Source organism: Tenebrio molitor, chromosome 4 (assembly GCF_963966145.1).
Source record: "Tenebrio molitor chromosome 4, icTenMoli1.1, whole genome shotgun sequence".
Lineage (NCBI taxonomy): Eukaryota > Metazoa > Arthropoda > Insecta > Coleoptera > Tenebrionidae > Tenebrio > Tenebrio molitor.
In genome coordinates this window covers 21,282,723-21,300,662 of record NC_091049.1, presented here as the reverse complement: position 1 = coordinate 21,300,662, position 17,940 = coordinate 21,282,723, and the positions used below count along the sequence as shown (strand labels likewise).

The window sequence follows — 17,940 nt, the reverse complement described above, 5'->3', positions numbered from 1 at the left end:
GTGTTGAAAGTGGCCACCAACGTTTGTTAATTCAATTTAGTAAATTGTAACAATTGTCAATTCGATTGATGACATTTATTGACAGAACTAATAGTTAGGCACTTCAAAAAAAAAGTAGAGCGGTACAGGAATATTTACATGTGCAAAAATTCCAAAGCAAACTAGATGAGAATCATTTTGTTCCACATTGTAGAAGCTATAAGTTTTCTGTCAATTATTTCAAAATTAAAATTCTGAGACTGAGATGATTCAATATTACATTATAATCTTCAGTCTCTCTTTTATGTTCTACATTTTGTATCTTATTTTATTATCACTTCTTCTTTCCATTTCTCATATCTATATTTTAAGTGTACCTAAGTATGTTATTTTTCACACATCTCTTAAATCTTTCAAATTTGTACAATTTTTCGCTAGGTATACCCATAGCCATAAAATTATCTTTGTACTGTTATTTTCCATTATTCTCTCTTTTCCCTCAACAGTTTTCTTGGGTGAATCTTTTTAGAATACTTACCTATCACATGTCAGTCGACGTTTTCCTTTTTCGTTATTATTTTTCTAACGTAAGTATATTACTTTTTGACATTTGGGCATCAATTTCTTCAAGAATACAGAGGATTCTTTTTGCAAATACTTTTTACGAAAAGAAAATTGAACAAATTAAGCAAAATAATAATCGAATGTCATCAAAATCGTTGAAACTAATATCCCCACTGTAACAAACTACATTTCAGTTGATTCCACCTCTGCAGTAGGTAATGTTTGTAAGTAATATTCCTCATTAAATGTTTCTACATTAGGTACTTTCTACCTAAACTTTTTTGGATGTACTCGTACCTATCTCCGTTAAAAAAAAATACTTACTTATAATTAAATGCATTGCACGTGAAATCGAATTTTTTATTACCTAGTGTTCTGATGGTCCTAAAATGGAGCCTCGCCCACAAATAACAACGACATTTTTGAGGGCCATTGCAAACTATTGACTATATTGGTACCTACCTATGTATTTGATCATTATTAAGTAATTTACTAAGTAAGTGTATCTCTGAACCTCTTTTTGTGATGAGGCCCCATATCTCATATCTTTAAGATTAATGAGTAAATTGATTTTTATTATCGTACTTTTAAAACGTTCATTGATTTCAAAATGATTCGATTTTTTAAATTTATCCTGTAATTTTATTAAAACTGTTGTTACTGCAATAATGTTAAATACATATATCGTGTAATCGGCTTGGCTCGATTTACCGAGCAAAACCGAAGGTCATCAAGATATTACTTACTATTTAGTGTTCAGTCTAGCCGCAACAGTGCCGAGTAAAACATTAAAATATTATTATTATTTGAGTTGTCAGACCCTTTCTGCAATTTAGTCCAGTAGTGTATACAATGAGAACAAAAAAACAACAAATCCTATGTCAAATAAACTGCGAAACAATGATCTATCTGAAGTGTAATCTTATTTTATCTGCTAATTGGTCTGGCTGACCTTAATCTAATGCTGATTACATATTACTATAATACAGCGATTTCGAAATAACAATTTTTTACTGGATAATGGTTAATAATTGTCAAAGTAAGTTTTTGTAAGTATCATTTTCTAATTTATTTTTAATTATAAAACAAATTTAAAAAGTTTTTCTCGTAGGTGTTACCAAACTGTAAAAATTAAATTAATCGGGGGTAATCAAAACAGCACCGTTTATCTTGGCTTACCTTGATTTAACATACATTGTATGAAGAAAATTTCACTTAACAATGCGTCCTCTAGTTTTGAAAAATTTAAAAATTATATTCGTAACTGTAAAGTTTGTAAAAGTAATAAAAGACTGACGATTGTAAACTTGTACAAAGTAATTAACATGAGTAAACCTTATTAGTATAATGAAATTTTTTTTTTCAAATATATTTAAAAAATGTTGTATTATGTTAACACATCTCTCATCACAAAACTCTCAAGTGGACATTCAGAGTGGATCGTATGATTTAGTAGATAATTTTTTTTGAATAGCTTGATGGAATCCATTAATTTAGAAAATAACCACAATTACATATTTTTTGCAAGTTAAAAAAACTGTCGTCAACTCAGATTAGATCATTTTTTACCGTTCCGAGAAACACTTCTATTACAAGATATAAACGGAAACAACCTCAACTGATTGCAGTAGTTAACGTCCATCATGGAGCAGTGGATGAAGATATCGCTTCTGTTGTGCATCTTCGGTTTTCTTAAGGAAGTCCGACCATCGGAGCCATTTATTTACGACTACTTAATCGGCCCTTGGAGAAACGTCACCGACGACGAAGTGGCCAAACAAGTCTACCCTGTGGGAACCTACAGCAACATGATCCTGCTCGTCCTGGTGTTTATGATAACAGACATGTGCAGGTATAAACCACTGATTGTAGTTCTGGGGCTGTCGGGAATGGCCATTTGGGCTATGCTAATCTGGACAACGAGTCTCTTCATGTTGCAAGTCTTAGAAGTAAGTTTGATCGATTTGGGGACCATCGATTTTCAATGTGACTTAAGTAGGTGTTCTACGGGATGTTCTGCGCGGCTGAGGTGGCGTACTATACTTACATTTATGCCAAAGTTGACACCGAGCACTACCAGAAGGTGACATCGCACACCAGAGGAGCGATTCTGGCTGGACGTGCTATATCTGGGATCACTTCACAAACTCTTGTTTCAACGAACGTCATGGACTTCAAGCAACTCAATTATATTACCTTTGCGTGTAAGCATTATTTTGTCATTGGTGACCAGTTGGTACTAGTTTAGTTTTCAGCTGTTAGTCTGGCTTCAATTTGGGCACTGTTTCTTCCTAGTGTGGACAAGAGTCTCTATTTTCATTCAGAGGACTCCAAAGATCGACCCTTCACTGAAAAAATCGTTTCGGCGTTCAAACTGATGAAATCTCATTTCGTCGACGCCTATACCAATCTTCATGTTGTCAAGTGGTCAGCATGGTGGGCTCTTTCGACTTGTGGATACGTCCAGATAGAAAATTACATGCAACCTTTGTACTCTGCGATTCAAGAGTCCAACGAAGCCGCCTACAATGGTGCCGTAGAAGCAATACTCACTCTCTCGGGCTTCTTAGTGGCGCTTCTTGCTGGATATCTTAGATTCAATTGGGAAGTCAAGGGTGAAGTCACATTAGGGATTTTCTCTCTAATTCAAGGAGTTCTCATTGTGGTAATCTCCCAAACTGAGTATATCTTCTTGTGTTACGCGTTTTACATAGTATATGGAATATTGTACCACTTTATGGTTACGATAGCCAGTGCACAAATTGCCAAAGCTATTGATGAGGACAGTTACGGTTTGATTTTTGGTATCAACACGTTCTTCTCGTTAGTTTCTAATTCAATTTTGACCGCGTTGGTTGCCACCGAAGGGATCGGATTCGCCTTAGATCCCAGAGACCAGTACATAGTTTATGGAAGTTATCATTTAGGGATTTCCTTGATTTTCATTATTATAGGTTTGAGAACATGTATAGTGAGCAGAAGAGCAACGGGAGAAAGTACTGACGATATTCTTAACGTGGAACACTCATAAAATGATAACTATTTAAAGCAAATTTGATTAAAATAAACCACTGGCAACCTCGTTCAAACTAGGCTGTAATAAAACGACAGACAAATGTTTAAATTTGATAGTATTTATTTATTTCGCCTTACTCTCAATTAAAATTAGTGTTATTTTGTGGTCATTTATTTAAAAAAATAAATCCATTGCATCTATGTATTAATCTACAAGTATTAAAATAAAATAAATTAGTTAGATTTTTTTTTTCCATATCGTAGTCACCCATTTTACATTTATTCCTTGTGTTACCACCAGTCCTCTGGAGCATCGTCTTTTTGCCCAGCTCGCTTTTATGGAGCCGGAGTCTTTTTTTGAGAGAGAGGAGAGGAATGGACGAAACGCACAATTTAGAGCGTTAACGAAAGGAAAGGGTACATCTTTCATTCCCCCCGAAGGGAGGTGGGCTGCTGAGGCTTTCCAGACCCTTTTCAGCCACATTAACGAGAAGATTCGGGATGGGTACGGTGAAGATGGGTGCGGAAAGAAGGTGGTAGGTACTGAGAGCATTCGCCTTATCTGTGATATGAGACATACCACGACGTGATGGTGTAAGGCCTCTGAAGAAACCCACACCTGGTCAGGCGTCACCGGGGTTAGAACCCGGAACCTCTCGAATGTAAAGTGGTGCCCTAGGCGCTTGGCCACAGCACTCGGTGGCGTGAACGGCCAGCGTCACCTATTTATCGCAAAGTTGGGACCAAACACGGCACGAACGGAGCCCACTCATTGGCCGACCAATGAGCGGGCAGAGTACCCCGAACCAAACCGGAACACAACGCTGCCCGGTATCACTTGCTGATTCCTTTTTATGAATTGTTAATTTACAAAAATTAAATAAATCTAAGGCTTGCAACACAGTTTTTCAAGGATTACTTTCAATTGCAAGATTTTAGTATTCTTGTGCTTCATTTTTTATCATATTCTTTCAACTCTTCGGCTGTTATTTCTTCAGTCGGAGGAGGATGTCGGGATTGACTTGTTTATCAACAACAATATTACACAACTGCACACAAACTTAACTGTCAAACGTTCTTTTGCTATTTAACCACCGTTGCACTTTTCTGCGTTTTCAGGTTTCTTCAACACACAATTTTTTAAAAGAAATTTCGTAACGAGTTTGAAATTTTTCTAGCTTCAATGATTCGAAACTTTGCACTTTAAAATCTTTGGGATTACTGGACCTAAGGCGGATAAGTTATAAGTTCTAATTTATTGGCCATTTCCGTTTTGATCAAGTTTTTCCTACAAATTTTGTTCGTCTATCAAATTCGTATCCAAAGTTCTAAAATGAGCAGGGAAGACGATTCTACGAGTTTTGGAAAAGAATCTGTGAGCTAACCTTAGAAAAGATATAATAGTCAAAGAAATACACTGGGAACCAGTTCTTGTTGTATGTTAAATATTTTTTATCCATTATTCTTTCTTAGAGCTCCCGTAGTCGGAAAGGTTCCGCTAGTGTCCATCCTCAAATAGCTGCGGCGCACAGAACAAAATGCAGCTATTGCTAGACGTAATTATCTCAATTTAATAAACGATAAAACTTATTTGTATAATGTTAGGTTTAAATTTTGTCAAATTATTGAAACATTTCGACTTCCTTGACTCTTCCTCGACGAAAACTTTCCTCCCTCATTTGGTGTATTGTTGGTTGCCGCATTCCCTCGGATGAAATTTTTGCGGAAAAATACGAAACAAAAATAATGAGAAAAGAAATATTTATGGATCCTACGTTGTGTTTTATTTTTCATTTTGTTTAATTAGGTTCTAAGGAGAGGCCGTACCTTCGGAAGGTTTTTCCAAATAGAATTAAAACGATTGAGCACACTTCACTTAAATTTTATTGAACAGATAATCGAGTGTGGTGGTGTTTGGTCCCAACAAATTATAGAAATAAATAAATGAATTTAATAATAGAAGTTGGTGGAAATTTGACGAATTGAGATCTGACTAAGCTGGGCAAATACAGGAGTTTCTGGCGCGAATAGCATTATACTAGTTGGAGATGCGAACTATGTGATCCGATTTAGATTTGACTTCTTTCCCCAGTTAAATTGAACCCGACGCGATGCCCTGGAATCTCATAGATCACCCTGGTCTACTCCGGTGGTCGAAAATAAAAGGGGAAAAGGTTCTAACAGGGCCAAAGGGTACCTCTCCTCACGTGTCAGCTGGCCTAGTTTGGTCGCTGGCCCCCTTGGGGGTGACGAGGCTAATTTTATGCTCTTACGCCGGACCACAGCTAATTGAGTGCGAAGGACACTGGCGGTAGCTTTCCGAACTTGAGACTCCAAAACATATATAATGAATGAAAATGTTTTATAATGATTTTATACTAGTTCCCCTTGACGAGAGCACGTTTCCCCAAGCGGTAAATGCAAGAAGATCACATACTTCGCGATAAAGAAATTAATACAAGATTCTAAAGAGTCACGTGGTCATCAAAAGCTCAAAGAAAATAATATAATCTTTACTTTAGAACGATAAAGAACTAAATGCTGTTTGACTAATTAAATCGCGACTACAAATAATGTACAAGAATTAGAGAAATAATTGAACTTGTAAATGTAAAGCACGTAGTCACAAAATGGCTGCTTGAAGTACGGAACGTACCTTCGGCTACTTTGGAGATCAAACCCCGAGTGAATCAAAAAAGCCTTGTTTCCCGTTCCGCATTCGGTTTTATCATTTCTCGTACACCCCACTTTCGCAACCCCTACTTGACCAAAGTGACTAATCAGCTTGGTTCTACTTTACGCCTATCGCGACACCCTTTTGATATCTCTAAAACTTTTGAAATTACAGTTTCCGTTTTTCCACCATTATTTTAAATGTTTAAATTTAGACTTTTGTTAGGACCAGACCGAATGTACATAAGTTGTTGTTGAATTAGAACTCTGAAAAAGAACACTAAATTACTGACTCTATACAATAATAAACCTCAACATCAAGAAACAAACACAATTAGAAAAGGAACAAACAGAATTAAACAGGAACACTGAATTACCGACTCTATACAATAATAAAAATCAGCACCAAGAATTAAACAGAATTAAAATGAAACAAACAGAGTTAAAATGAAACAAATTAACATTATTTTGAAACCTAAATTGGGCTTGAAATGCTGTTACGTAAGTGTCATGTCATGCAACTAAATTCCGTTGATCTGCTACTTCTAAAAATTATTCTACATTGGTTTGATTCCCCAAAACCGTTCTAATTAATAATTACTTCGTAAATTTCATTCTCTCTCACATCTCTGATTTCTACGACTACCTGGCTTTACCGTCACCCTGTTGTCTCTGTTTTCTACCGACTCCCTTTCTACTTTGCCTTGTTACTTTTCTAACTAAAAGTGCAAACGATTCTAGTTATTTTCTACGATACAGCGCTCTGTTTCTAACCCCTCGTTTCCAATCACTTATAATTATAAATTATAATTACGAATTATAATATAAAGTTTGGTCCATAGTTGTGAATGGCGGTGTGCACAATAAAATTATAATTAAAAAATTATACTTAACAAATTGTGCTTCATTTGTGTTTCACTTATAATTATCAAATTCTTGCAAACTCCAAGGTTTTTACGTATAATTAAATAATTTGACCAATCAGATCATTAGCTATCTTTAACTAACCTCAAATCTCTGGGGTCGGTTTTTGCCAAATGGACGCATTCGATGAAAAATTGGCGACAATTAGTTTCAATATCTATTACGCTTACCTTCGTGGCACTTAATGTAACTATTTACTGAGTATATCTAATTGCACCAAACTAAAACTAGTAAAATGTCAAAACTAGTGACAGTTGTTTTGCAAATTTTCTCTAGTTTTTCATTGGTCTGTAGTTGTTATTAATTATGATTGTGAACAGCAAAAGTGAAAGTATTTTTTGTAAAGTATAATTTTCTAAGTATAATTTATAATTATAATTTCTTAAGTGATTGGAAACAAAGGGTAATTTGCAATTCTCGCCCTTTAATTACAAATATGCCACAAATTTGAGAATGCTAAAAAAAGTAAATTAACCGAATGGACATTGATTTGGTGGTTCTCTCAATTTGAAACCTGTTAACATCAAATTCATTAATTCAATTATCCTCTGATTTTAACTGGACTCCCCAAATTGTCGAACGAGTAAATTTTGCAATGTTTCTTTTCCCATGAAAACTGTTATCTTTGTGTTGTGTTCGGACAGAACGCGTACCTGCATTTTCAAAGAAAGTTTGGCAGATTTCACTTGAGGAATGTGGTGCCGACACGGCTTCAATAAAATTTACAACTGACCAGCATTTCCGTCGCAAATGAACGGTATTTAAAATATTTCGTTGAAATTATTTTATAAATTAAAATTCTTAATTTATCGAACCTATTCGGACCGTTACAGTATCCAACGGTCCCTCCTAGCGGTTGTAGACTATAACAATGGCAAAAGTTCAATTGATTTGTCTGATCAAATGGCCAGTATAATACCGCGCTAAGAAAGACTATCAAGTGGTACCGGAAAATTGGCTTAGAACTAATTTTGGGTACAGCCATTGTCAATTCTCATTTTTTGTATAAAAAAATAAATGAAAGTACAATATCGATAACGGATTTTAGAGAAAAGGTAATCGAAGAATTATTATTTCCAAATACACAGACAATAGATGAAAATCAAGAAGATTTAGTGTCCAAAAGTCCGTCTCACAAAACAAGAAAATATTGTAGAGATTGTTACAATAAAAAAATGGAAGGGTTGATTGAGAAAAATCACGTGAATAAAGTTTCCACATACTGTGAGGAGTGCGATGAACAACCCCATTATTGCCTGGAATGTTTTGAAAATTTCCATAACTAATCTATGCAGTTTTTTTCAGATTTTTTTAATTTTTTTTTGTATTATCTAATGTTTGTTTTATTTTTAACTGCTAAATTCACTCGATTTCTGTAATTCAAGGTTTTTATAGCAGAGTTTGAGTTATTATCAGTGTTAGGACAAAATGGTACCGGACAGTTGACCATTACAACTTTGCGTAATCCCTCGCTCGCACATAAACACGATTCAGCTGGTTCGCCTGTTATTTAAAGCGAACCAGCTGAATCGTGTTTATACGTGAGCGGGGTATTATTACTGGTCGACTTGTCCGGGACTATTCTGTCCTAAGACTGGTTATTATACAAAAATGAATTTTATTTAATTTTATAAAGAAAAAAAACTTTTTTTGCTCGAAAATTCGCGGTGGCAGACTAACCTAACAGGCCATAGCGGTCCACCAAATACATACAACTATAAAAACTAGCGGTTCTGTGACAATTAAAGAAATTAAATTGAACAGACTACCCTGCGGTCCATATGACCGCTCTGGCGATGACGGACATTTCAACAGCGGTCCCCAGGGACCGCCATGGCGACTAACGTGTTAAAAATCGCCAAGTTTTAAATTAGTATTTTAAAATAAAAATAGTACCTTTAATCTTATTATTGGTATCATTTCAAGCGCAATAATTTTATCTTTCTATTGATACCATTACCTTACCTGTAAGTTCAATTGGCGAGCAGGAATCAGCAAAAACGTTCAATACAATGTTAATTGCCTATGTTCGAGTTTGAGAATGCACAGGCTGTATACATTCCGTTCTATTTTAAAACGGGTTTTCTAACTGATAGTCAGTAAAATTTCGTATGAAAATTCCTTATAAAATCTTTTTAACAATAATTTATATTTTATTTCTTTTTAAATCATTCTCTTTTTTATTAAACATTCAATAATAAAAATCATAGTTTCTATCTATTTTTTCTGATCTTTATTTTGAAAACAACAGTGAATCACAAGTATACATTTACAACATACTTACCAAAAAAAAAAAAAAACAAAAAGTAAAAACAAAAACACTACCATCGTCTATGCTCAAACTCAAAATATTTTAACAATTTAGCCTTGAAGCTCTTAGGGCTATACGTGATTTTATTATGCCATTTTGTAGCCTATTTACAACCATTAATTTGGTGTATAGATAATTAAAATCCTCCGGTAAATAAGGGAGCTATGGACTCGTTTCTTTTTTTTTAGGACAGCTGTATAATAAATCTGGCATTTTGAAAATCGATTTTTTGAACATTTCAAGGTGGAGTAACCGTTAAGATTGCTGATATCAAGATTACTTCCTTGGTATCTAAAATCAGCCAAGGATCATTTTCTTATTTTAGATTTTTTTGCACCCTGTTTTCACTTTCAAAAATCATTATCTTGGAGAGTATCGGTTCAAGGTGATAAACTCTGTCCACTCATAGGTTGCTTGACATAAATGTTACTAAAAATGTTCACTTATGCTATAACAAATAGATCCGGCGGGAAATTTAAAAAAACGGAAAGAGCAGGTTTACACGTGATGTTTTATTATTATTATGGATGTTTGCACTTCGGAAAGACGAAAGAAAATTTCAGTACAGTAGGAGTAACATATTAGGTTTTATTAATACACGGTATTTCGCGAGTGAAAATGTGCCCGACGGAATAAAAAATGCAACCCACAATACATTTTCGAATTTCCGAAAAAGCTAGCTATTGAAATTAAAATATCCAGCTTTTTTCGGAAATGCCTAAACACAAGCAAGAGACTACTTAATATGTACTCCTATTTAATGCATGAACAAAAATTACCTCTGTATCATTTTCGATGTTTGTAATGTCACTTAAAGTGTTCATAATGCTAGATTCTTTAGGCACGCACTCACTTCACATATTTAAAAAAATCAACAAAAAATCGCAACGGAACAGATCAAAACAGCAACACGATCAAAACGAATAATTTTTAAAACCAGAGAATCGCAAAACAAAGCTCTAAAGATGAAAAATCGCAAATCTTAATGCTTAAACCACTTGACAGAACTGACAATTTCAAATTTGAAATGTCATATAATTTATTTTTCGCATGGGTTTCATAACAACCATATCTAAGGATATTTAAAAAAAATGCATTCTATCAGTGGACGTAGTCTACATGCATATGATATGAGCATGAATCATATTTTGATAATCTATCCAAATTTGCAGCAAAATGGGGGAGTGTTATTTAAAAAAAAAAAATCGATTACATCGTTGCGCTCAAAAAAAGTGGTGGAAAATAAAAATAATTGGTAAATGTTTCTTTGAAAAAAAGTTCTGGGTAAGTTTTTTCGAAAAGGTTTTGGACGCTCGCTGTTTATCTCACTATACCTAAGGTTAGATTATTGCTCTGAGAGCAGTCCGTTTTACACACATACCTAATTGTCAAATTATCGCATGACTTAACTATTTCATTTTTTTTATGGATAAATTAATATTTTATCTAGCGTTTAATAAATTATCGTAGAACTGAAAATGCGAATCCAATATATTGGGTGATTCAAAATGAGTGTGGCCAAGTATGGCAACTATGTACGAAAATTTATGTGGCAACTGTGTGGATGAGGTAGAGTTGTCATTTGTATGACATTACAAAAGCGTGCATTTGATTTTTTTGATTTCATTACACATTGATTTGACAGTTTTCAAAATTACCCGACTATGAACTGTCAAAGAAATATCAACTCTACCCTACCCACACAGTTGCCACATAAATTTTCGTACATAGTTGCCATACTTGGCCACAATCATTTTGAATCACCCAATATTTGTCGTGCATTCCATTTAATTAGCTTACGTTTAATTTGTGGTGAATTTTGTTTGTACAGTATGTCCCCGGATTGAGTTTACAAGAGGGGAAAAAATTTTATTTTTGATTTTACGTAAAAACTTCAGAGGAATAACATTTTTTGCTTCATCTGAAACCCCCATTTCTGTTGTTAAAAAGTCTTTTTCAATACAGAGGAAGACTTAACATTAAAATCAAAGAAAATGAAGAAAAAATATTTTCCTTTTTTTTGAAAAAATCAAATGATAATTGAATATAAAACTATTCTATTAACAATGCGCCGTTTTCTGTACATAATTCAACCCTGTATCGAAGTTTAAGCTTCTGAACACCCATGCCTGATACATAACTGTTGGGAAATTTTTCATTAAATTTTGTAATTATGTGACAAAAACCGGTCCAACATTGGATTAAATAACTTCTTTGTTCTAAAGACAACATTTTGAAACAGTAATAAGTTATTTGTCAAAAAACCAGGCCAATTGTAATACAATTTATAACATAAAAATTAAGTCCAAATTTTAACAAAAAATATTAATTTAAGAATCCAGTGTATCAATACTGAGATTTTAATAACGGAAATAGGGGTTTCAGATGAAGCAAAAAATGTTATTCCTCTGAAGTTTTAACGTAAAATAAAAAATAAAAAAAAAATTCCTCTTGTAAACTCAATCCGGGGACATACTGTATATAGCTGATTAGCTAATAAAGACATATTATTATTTTCACAAGTATAGGATGTTATTTTTTTTTGTTCGACACTGTCAGAATTTGAGAATATTCTTCTATGTGAACGGATTTTGATAAATGTCACAACTTGTCAAAAAGAAACATGTTTTGGGTCAAAATAAACTATTAAGGCCGTAGATTATTATTGTAACAACATCTGGGAGACCATTAAAAATTTAATTTTCAATGAAATGACATTGCTTCGTCAATACCAACCCAATTCCATTAAAATAAAAGTCACTAGATAATAATTTTATGTTTAAAAAAATTAAATTAATGAAGCCGAAGTAGAAAAAATAGCATGTTACACTCGTTGCACAAGACATATTGTCGAACTTGTTCCATTAGAACACGACGAACGCAGTGACAATAGAGTGTCTTGTGCAAGTCGTATAACAATATACTATTTCACACATCTCTTAAATCTTTCAAATTTGTATAATGTTTCGCTACACCCATAAAATTATCTTTGTACTGTTATTTTCCATTATTCTCTCTTTTCTCTGAACAGTTTTCTCTTGTGAATCTTTCTAGAATACCTATCACATGCCAATCGACGTTTTCCTTTTTAGTTATATTTTTCTAACGTATATTACTTTTTGACATTTGGACATTAATTTCTTCAACAATACAGAGGATTCTTTTTGCACAATTTGCAAACAGTTTTTACGAAAAGAAAATTAATCAAATTAAGCAAAATAATAATCGTAATATTATAAGAATGTTATCAAAATCATTCAAATTAATATCCCCACTGTAACAAACTGCATTTCAGTTGATTCCACCTCTGCCGTAATGTTTGTAAGTAATATTCCTCATTAAATGTTTCTCATTATTTTCTGTCTAAACTTTTTTGGATGTATCTCCGTTAAAAAAAATACTTAGTTATAATTAAATACATTTCACGCGAAATCGATTTTTTTATTACCTTTAACACTGATGGTCCTAAAATGGAGCTTCGCCCACAACTAACAACAACATTTTTGAAGGCCATGGCAACATTTTGACTTTATTTGTACCTATGTATTTGATCATTAAGTAATTTACTAAGTAAGTGCATCTCTCAACCTGCTTTTGTAATGAGGCCCCATATCTCATATCTTTAAGATTAATGAGTAAATAGATTTTTATTACCTTAATCTCAAGGTGATTACATATTACTATAATACAGCAATTTCGAAATAACAATTTTTTGCTGGATAATGGTACTAACCCTCCACCACCCGGCGGCACGGCAATTTTGCCGGAGTACATACACTATTACGGATATTACTATCAAGTAATAGTGCAGTGCTAATCAACATAATTGTGTTTTATTATGTTCTGTGTCAATGTTAAGGAACTTCCTCACGATATGACATGAGTATAATAATATACCTTTTTGAATTTCAACTACCAATGTGTTACCTAAATCCAGAATTTTTAAATTTTTAAAAAGAGATTACGGTATTTTTCCTGTTGCTAAAATTATAAGTGGTAAAATCGAATTTTTTTCTAAATACCAAATATTTCTCATACTCGTAGCAACGCAGAGCTCAAAATATTTATTAATTTTTGTGTTATATGTCTGTATTATATTATGTAAATTTGGAACAGCTATATCTGTATAATTTTCACAGTAAAGTTTTTGTACGTATCATTTTTTATTTTATTTTTAATTAAAAACAAATTTAACAAGATTTTCTTGTAGGTATTACTAAACTAATGTAAAAATTAAATTAATCGGGAAATCAGAACAGCACCTCTTACTCGTATCTTGGCTTACCTTGATTTAACATACATTTTATGAAGAAAATTATACTTAATAACGCGTCCTCTAGTTTTGAAAAATTTAAAAATTATATTCGTAACTGTAAAGGTTGTAAAAGTAATAAAAGACTCACGATTGTAAACTTGCATAAAGTAATTAACACGAGTATTGTTGTATTATGTTAACACATTTCAATACAAAACTCTCAAGTGGACATTCAGAGTAGATCGTATGATTTAGTAAATTTTTGCAAGTTAAAAAATTGTCGTCAACGCAGATTAGATCATGTTTACCGTTCCGAGAAATACTTTCATTACAAGATATAAACGGAAATAACCTCAACTGATTTCAGTAATTAACCTCCATCATGGAGCAGTGGATGAAGATATCGCTTCTGTTGTGCATCTTCGGTTTCCTTAAGGAAGTCCGACCATCGGAGCCATTCGTTTACGACTACTTAATCGGTCCTTGGAGAAACGTCACCGACGATGAAGTGCTCAAACAAGTCTTGCCTGTGGGAACCTACAGCAATATGATCCTGCTCGTCCTGGTGTTTATGATAACAGACATGTGCAGGTATAAACCTCTGATTGTAGTTCTGGGGCTGTCGGGAATAGCAATTTGGGCTATGTTAATCTGGACAACGAGTCTCTTTATGTTGCAAGTCGCAGAAGTAAGTTTGATTGATTTGGGGACCATCGATTTTCAATGTGACTTAAATAGGTGTTCTACGGGGTGTTCCGCGCAGCTGAGGTAGCGTACTATACTTACATCTATGCCAAAGTTGACACCGAGTACTACCAGAAGGTCACATCGCACACCAGAGGAGCGATTCTGGCTGGACGTGCTATATCTGGAATCACTTCACAAACTCTTGTTTCGACGAACGTTATGGACTTCAAGCAACTCAATTATATTACCTTTGCGTGTAAGCATTCTTTTGTCGTTTGTGCCAAGTTGGTACTCGTTTAGTTTTCAGCTGTTAGTCTGGCTTCAATTTGGGCACTGTTTCTTCCTAGTGTGGACAAGAGTCTCTATTTTCATTCAGACGACTCCAAAAATCGACCTTCCACTGAAAAAATCGTTTCGGCGTTCAAACTGATGAAATCTCATTTCGTCGACGCCTATACCAATCTTCATGTTGTCAAGTGGTCAGCATGGTGGGCTCTTTCGACTTGTGGATACGTCCAGATAGAAAATTACATGCAACCTTTGTACTCAGCGATTCAACAGTCCAACGAAGGCGCCTATAATGGTGCCGTAGAAGCAATACTCACTCTATCGGGCTTCTTAGTGGCGCTTCTTGCTGGATATCTTACATTCAATTGGGAAGTCAAGGGTGATGTCACATTAGGGATTTTCTCTCTAATTCAAGGAGTTCTCATTGTGGTAATCTCCCAAACTGAGTATATCTTCTTGTGTTACGCGTTTTACATAGTATATGGAATATTGTACCACTTTATGGTTACGATAGCCAGTGCACAAATTGCCAAAGCTATTGATGAGGACAGTTACGGTTTGATTTTTGGTATTAACACGTTCTTCTCGTTAGTTTCTAATTCCATTTTGACCGCGTTGGTTGCCACCGAAGGGATCGGATTCGCCTTAGATCCCAGAGACCAGTACATAGTTTATGGAAGTTATCATTTAGGGATTTCCTTGATTTTCATTATTATAGGTTTGAGAACATGTATAGTGAGCAGAAGAGCAACGGGAGAGAGTACTGACGATATTGTTAACGTGGAACACTCATAACATGATAAGTATTTTAAGCAAATTTGATTAAAATAGGCCACTGGCAACTTCGTTCAAACTAGGCTGTAACAAAACCACAGACAAATGTTTAAATTTGATGATATTTATTTATTTCGCCTTACTCTCAATTAAAATTAGTGTTATTTTGTGGTCCTCTGGAGCATCGTCTTTTTGCCCAGCTCGCTTTTATGGAGTCGGAGTTTTTTTTGTAGAGAGAGAGAGGAGAGGATTGAACGAAACGCACAATTTAGAGCGTTAACGAAAGGAAATTCCCCGAGAGGGGAGGTGGGTTGCTGAGGCTTTCCAGAGCCTTTTCAGCCACATTGACGAGAAGATTCGGGATGGGTACGGTGAGGATGGGTGCGGAAAGAAGGTGATAAGTACTGAGAGATTGATACCCAGCTTTCGCCTTTATCTGTGATATGAGACATATCACCATGTAATTGTGTAGGGCCTCTGAAAAAAACCCACACCTGGTAAGGCGTCACCGGGGTTAGATCCCGGAACCTCCCGAATGTAAAGTGGCGCGCTAGGCGCTTGGCCACAGCACATGATAGCGTGAACAGCCGGCGTCACCTATTTATCGCAAAGTTGGGACCAAACGCCGCACGAACGGAACCTACTCATTGGCCGACCAATGACCAGAGTACCCCGAATCAAACCGGAACACAACGCTGCCCGGTATCACTTGCTGATTCCTTTTTCTGAACTGTGAATTTCCACAAATTAGATAAATACATATAAGCCTTGCAACACAGTTTTTCAAGGATTACTTTCATTTGCAAGATTTTTGTTACCCCTTCGAGGTAATAACCTACTCGGGCAAGCCCTCGTAGATTACAAATACCTCTCGTGGGTAATATCTTAAATATAACCCACTTATACCATAAATAACTATTATTTTTATTATTGGTGATTACATTTATTACGTGGACTTCCATAACTCCCGGTATACACATTACATTACTTTACATTACATTACAAGGTTATTGCTTGAACGAAAATTCCAGTCTCCCAACTTTATCTGCAACAAATTATTTCTCTATCACTTTCTCATTGAAATTTGGTATTGCTTCGATCATTGAAATTCTATAGATATCATCGCCAATACTGTAAGTTGATTTTCAGATATTGTGTTTCTCAAATAAAACTGATCTTCAATGTTGAGAAACACCTTTCTGCCTCAGACGTGGTAATGGGAACAGTAACTAAAATTTTTAATACATACCTTCTTTTGTAATTTCAGGAAATGCAATGTCTAAACCAAAAGAGTTTATGAAATTCAAAGTTTTCAGACATCCAGTTATACTTTCTTTTTTCTGTTAGTTCTGGTCTTGAGTAGAACACATCTAGCTCCATTATTAAAAGGTTTTTGTCGCTCATGGTAAAAACGAACAAAATTGTTCGATGTCTTTCAATGGAAGTTTTCTTTTATATTCATTAAAATATTCACGTTGAAGTAATTTTACTCCATATAAATGTTCTTTGCAAGCGAAGCGGTCTCTTATTTGAAATACAGTTGTATCATAGATTTCTTTTGCACTTTTGCAGATAAATTTAAGTTGTCATCATTTAATCTTCGTCGTTTTTTAGGTCTTCCTTCGGCAATTTTTAACGTTTCTTGCGAATTGCCAGATACTGGTGGTAAGTCATTTCGAATGTATGTGATTGCGTTTTCGAGGTTATCTATGGCAAATCAGTTAGCAAATCTTGAACTCAATGCAACTGTTTCCGTACTATACCTTTTCGAAATGCTCATTTCCATGTTTTCTAAACATTGTAAAATTTCCTTTTTTTAATTAAAAACTATTTGCACAATTCAGGACTGGAAATTCCATGTTGTTTGAAACGGTCTGGGTACTCCCTTATTGCACACTTGCTGTAGAGCTGCTCTTCTCTTTGCAGAATGGGAGAAAAATGCTGTGATACCATTTAAATTTGCAACAAAAACAATTCCCAGAAACAGCTTTTTCTAACAATTTGTTAAGTTGGTGCGCGTAATTTTTCTTTAATTTTAACCTTAACGCACCCTTATGTGGCTGTTAAAAGTCACATCAAATTTTTTTGTAGTATAATTTACCATTTTAGAAATACGCCTCTGGTTTTAGAGTCCTCTTTTTCATTGTGACCCCGCAGAGATACATTGCACTTATCACACAAACGTAAAATATCTATAATTTTTGCAAGAATATCTCTATTTTTTTTGCCCAGTTGAATTCTATTTACTTGTTTACCACGTCTGTTTCCAAGACAGTACGTTGTGTTTACTGGTAACGATAAACTCGACGGTTTTTGATGTTACTAAAACGGTAAGTAAATTTATTCTAAATTAACTAATTATTATAATAATTTTATGTAACAATTAATAACTTATTTATTAACATAAATATTAAAAGTTCAACCATGACAACTTCTAATTGTCAAAGGAAGCTTATTTTGGAAAATAGAA

General features: G+C 34.4%; 2 protein-coding genes and 1 long non-coding RNA gene across 6 annotated transcripts; 2 read left to right on the top strand and 1 right to left on the bottom strand.

Moving 5' to 3' along the window:
- Positions 1-1,164: 1,164 nt before the first annotated feature.
- Positions 1,165-3,759, top strand: LOC138128927 (thiamine transporter 1-like). Of its 4 annotated transcripts, none has more exons than XM_069045160.1 (4): positions 1,165-1,582; positions 2,172-2,492; positions 2,543-2,747; positions 2,799-3,759. In XM_069045160.1, the coding sequence occupies exons 2-4, from the start codon at positions 2,187-2,189 to the stop codon at positions 3,572-3,574; spliced, it is 1,287 nt and encodes a 428-aa protein (XP_068901261.1). In that variant the 5' UTR covers positions 1,165-1,582; positions 2,172-2,186; the 3' UTR covers positions 3,575-3,759. The 4 variants fall into 4 exon arrangements, with proteins under 4 accessions (XP_068901261.1, XP_068901260.1, XP_068901257.1 ...); XM_069045159.1 differs by having other exon boundaries at positions 1,165-1,592; XM_069045156.1 differs by having other exon boundaries at positions 1,167-1,592; positions 1,655-2,492.
- On the bottom strand, positions 2,172-13,435 carry LOC138128929 (uncharacterized). The gene is made up of 2 exons (XR_011158962.1): positions 12,915-13,435; positions 2,172-6,950 (listed from the first exon to the last, which is right to left on the bottom strand). It is a non-coding gene; the product is annotated as an uncharacterized lncRNA (long non-coding RNA).
- A 274-nt stretch (positions 13,436-13,709) lies between these two features.
- Positions 13,710-15,513, top strand: LOC138128928 (thiamine transporter 1-like). Its single transcript, XM_069045161.1, has 3 exons — positions 13,710-14,409; positions 14,460-14,664; positions 14,716-15,513. The coding sequence occupies exons 1-3, from the start codon at positions 14,104-14,106 to the stop codon at positions 15,489-15,491; spliced, it is 1,287 nt and encodes a 428-aa protein (XP_068901262.1). The 5' UTR covers positions 13,710-14,103; the 3' UTR covers positions 15,492-15,513.
- Positions 15,514-17,940: the final 2,427 nt, after the last annotated feature.

Coding starts and splice junctions, on each gene's coding strand:
- LOC138128927 (XM_069045160.1), top strand. CDS start 2,187: ATGGAGCAGTGGATGAAGATATCGCTTCTGTTGTGCATCTTCGGTTTT. Junction 2,493..2,542: donor TCATGTTGCAAGTCTTAGAA/GTAAGTTTGATC, acceptor TGACTTAAGTAG/GTGTTCTACGGGATGTTCTG. Junction 2,748..2,798: donor CAATTATATTACCTTTGCGT/GTAAGCATTATT, acceptor TTTAGTTTTCAG/CTGTTAGTCTGGCTTCAATT.
- LOC138128928 (XM_069045161.1), top strand. CDS start 14,104: ATGGAGCAGTGGATGAAGATATCGCTTCTGTTGTGCATCTTCGGTTTC. Junction 14,410..14,459: donor TTATGTTGCAAGTCGCAGAA/GTAAGTTTGATT, acceptor TGACTTAAATAG/GTGTTCTACGGGGTGTTCCG. Junction 14,665..14,715: donor CAATTATATTACCTTTGCGT/GTAAGCATTCTT, acceptor TTTAGTTTTCAG/CTGTTAGTCTGGCTTCAATT.